Source organism: Thamnophis sirtalis, unplaced genomic scaffold, assembly GCF_051295495.1.
Source record: "Thamnophis sirtalis isolate CommonGarterSnake01/CBP01778 unplaced genomic scaffold, rThaSir2_p1.2 scaffold_4, whole genome shotgun sequence".
In the NCBI taxonomy this organism is placed as follows: Eukaryota; Metazoa; Chordata; class Lepidosauria; order Squamata; family Natricidae; genus Thamnophis; species Thamnophis sirtalis.
The window spans coordinates 108,777,067-108,778,367 of record NW_028261384.1 but is presented as its reverse complement, the minus strand read 5'-3'; the positions used below and the strand labels follow the sequence as shown (position 1 = coordinate 108,778,367).

General features: G+C 34.4%; 1 protein-coding gene across 1 annotated transcript; it reads left to right on the top strand.

Annotated features, from left to right (window-relative positions):
* Positions 1 to 518: 518 nt before the first annotated feature.
* On the top strand, positions 519 to 1,301 carry LOC106546261 (olfactory receptor 10A4-like). The gene has a single exon (XM_014063098.2). It carries the CDS (start codon positions 534 to 536, stop codon positions 1,299 to 1,301), a length of 768 nt encoding a protein of 255 aa, XP_013918573.2. The 5' UTR covers positions 519 to 533.

Below are 1,301 nucleotides of genomic sequence, written 5' to 3'. Positions count from 1 at the left end.
TAATTGCTAGTCATTCTAGCAAATATTTTACTCTTTCCCTGATTAAAATGGAGAAATTTCCCCCAACTATTAGAAAAAGAAGGTAAAAAAAAGATTATTATTCTTTCTAAGCCATCTCCCAAATGTATATGTTTATTATTATATAATTATAATTAATTAATGATAATTCTTATATCATTTTCTTATAGAAAGAAATCAATTCAGGAGATTGACAACAAAGTTTGTTTAGAAAATTGCCTGTATATTATCTGCTCATAAAGAGGAGTACCTCATGGGATAAAGAAAAAACTTGTAGAAGAATTTATCAAATTGGTCAGAGAATCACCGTCCAAATAATGCTAAAGGCATGGAAAAGATCAATTATAATAAGCAATCAAACTAGCGTTACAGAATTTATTCTTATAGGATTTTCCAGTTACCCTGAGCTTCAAGTACCCCTTTTCATAATTTTCTTTCTTGTTTATACAATATCTCTGACTGGAAATGTCCTCATCATACTTGTCACAACAGTAGACCCTGCACTTCATAGTCCCATGTACTTCTTCCTCCGAAATCTCTCTCTCTTAGATATTTGTTTCAATTCAGTAATTGTTCCAAAAATGCTAGGTGATCTTATTTTGCAGAAGAAGACCATTTCATATATAGGCTGCTTCACACAGTTGTATTTCTTTTTTTTCTTTGGTACAGTTGAGTGCTGCCTTCTTGCTGCAATGGCATATGACCGCTATGTTGCCATTTGTAATCCATTACGCTATCCAGAAATTATGAACAAAAAAGTATGTTTTCAACTAGCTGCAACCTCGTGGTTTTTAGCCTTTCCTAACTCTACTGTATCTGCCGTCACTGTTTTTAGTGTGCCATTCTGTGGGCCTAATGCAGTTAATCATTTCTTTTGTGATAGTCCCCCACTGTTAGAGTTGGCTTGTGCTGATACATACATTGTTCAAATTGAGGCTCTCACAACTACTGTGATATTCATAGTGTTTCCTTTCCTCCTTATATTATTCACATACATCTGCATCATTATTGCCATCTTGAGAATGTCCTCAGCAGAGGGGAGGAAGAAAGCCTTTTCAACATGTTCATCTCATCTTCTGGTGGTAACCTTATTTTATGGCACAGCTATATCTACTTACTTCAACCCCAAGTCAAAGTACTCTCCAGACACAAAAAAGTTTCTTTCCCTCTCCTATACAGTCATCACACCAACATTAAACCCTATTATCTACAGTTTAAGAAACAAGGAGGTCAAAGCTGCAATGAAAAGGATATTATATCAGAAAATGTGTAGAACAAAATAA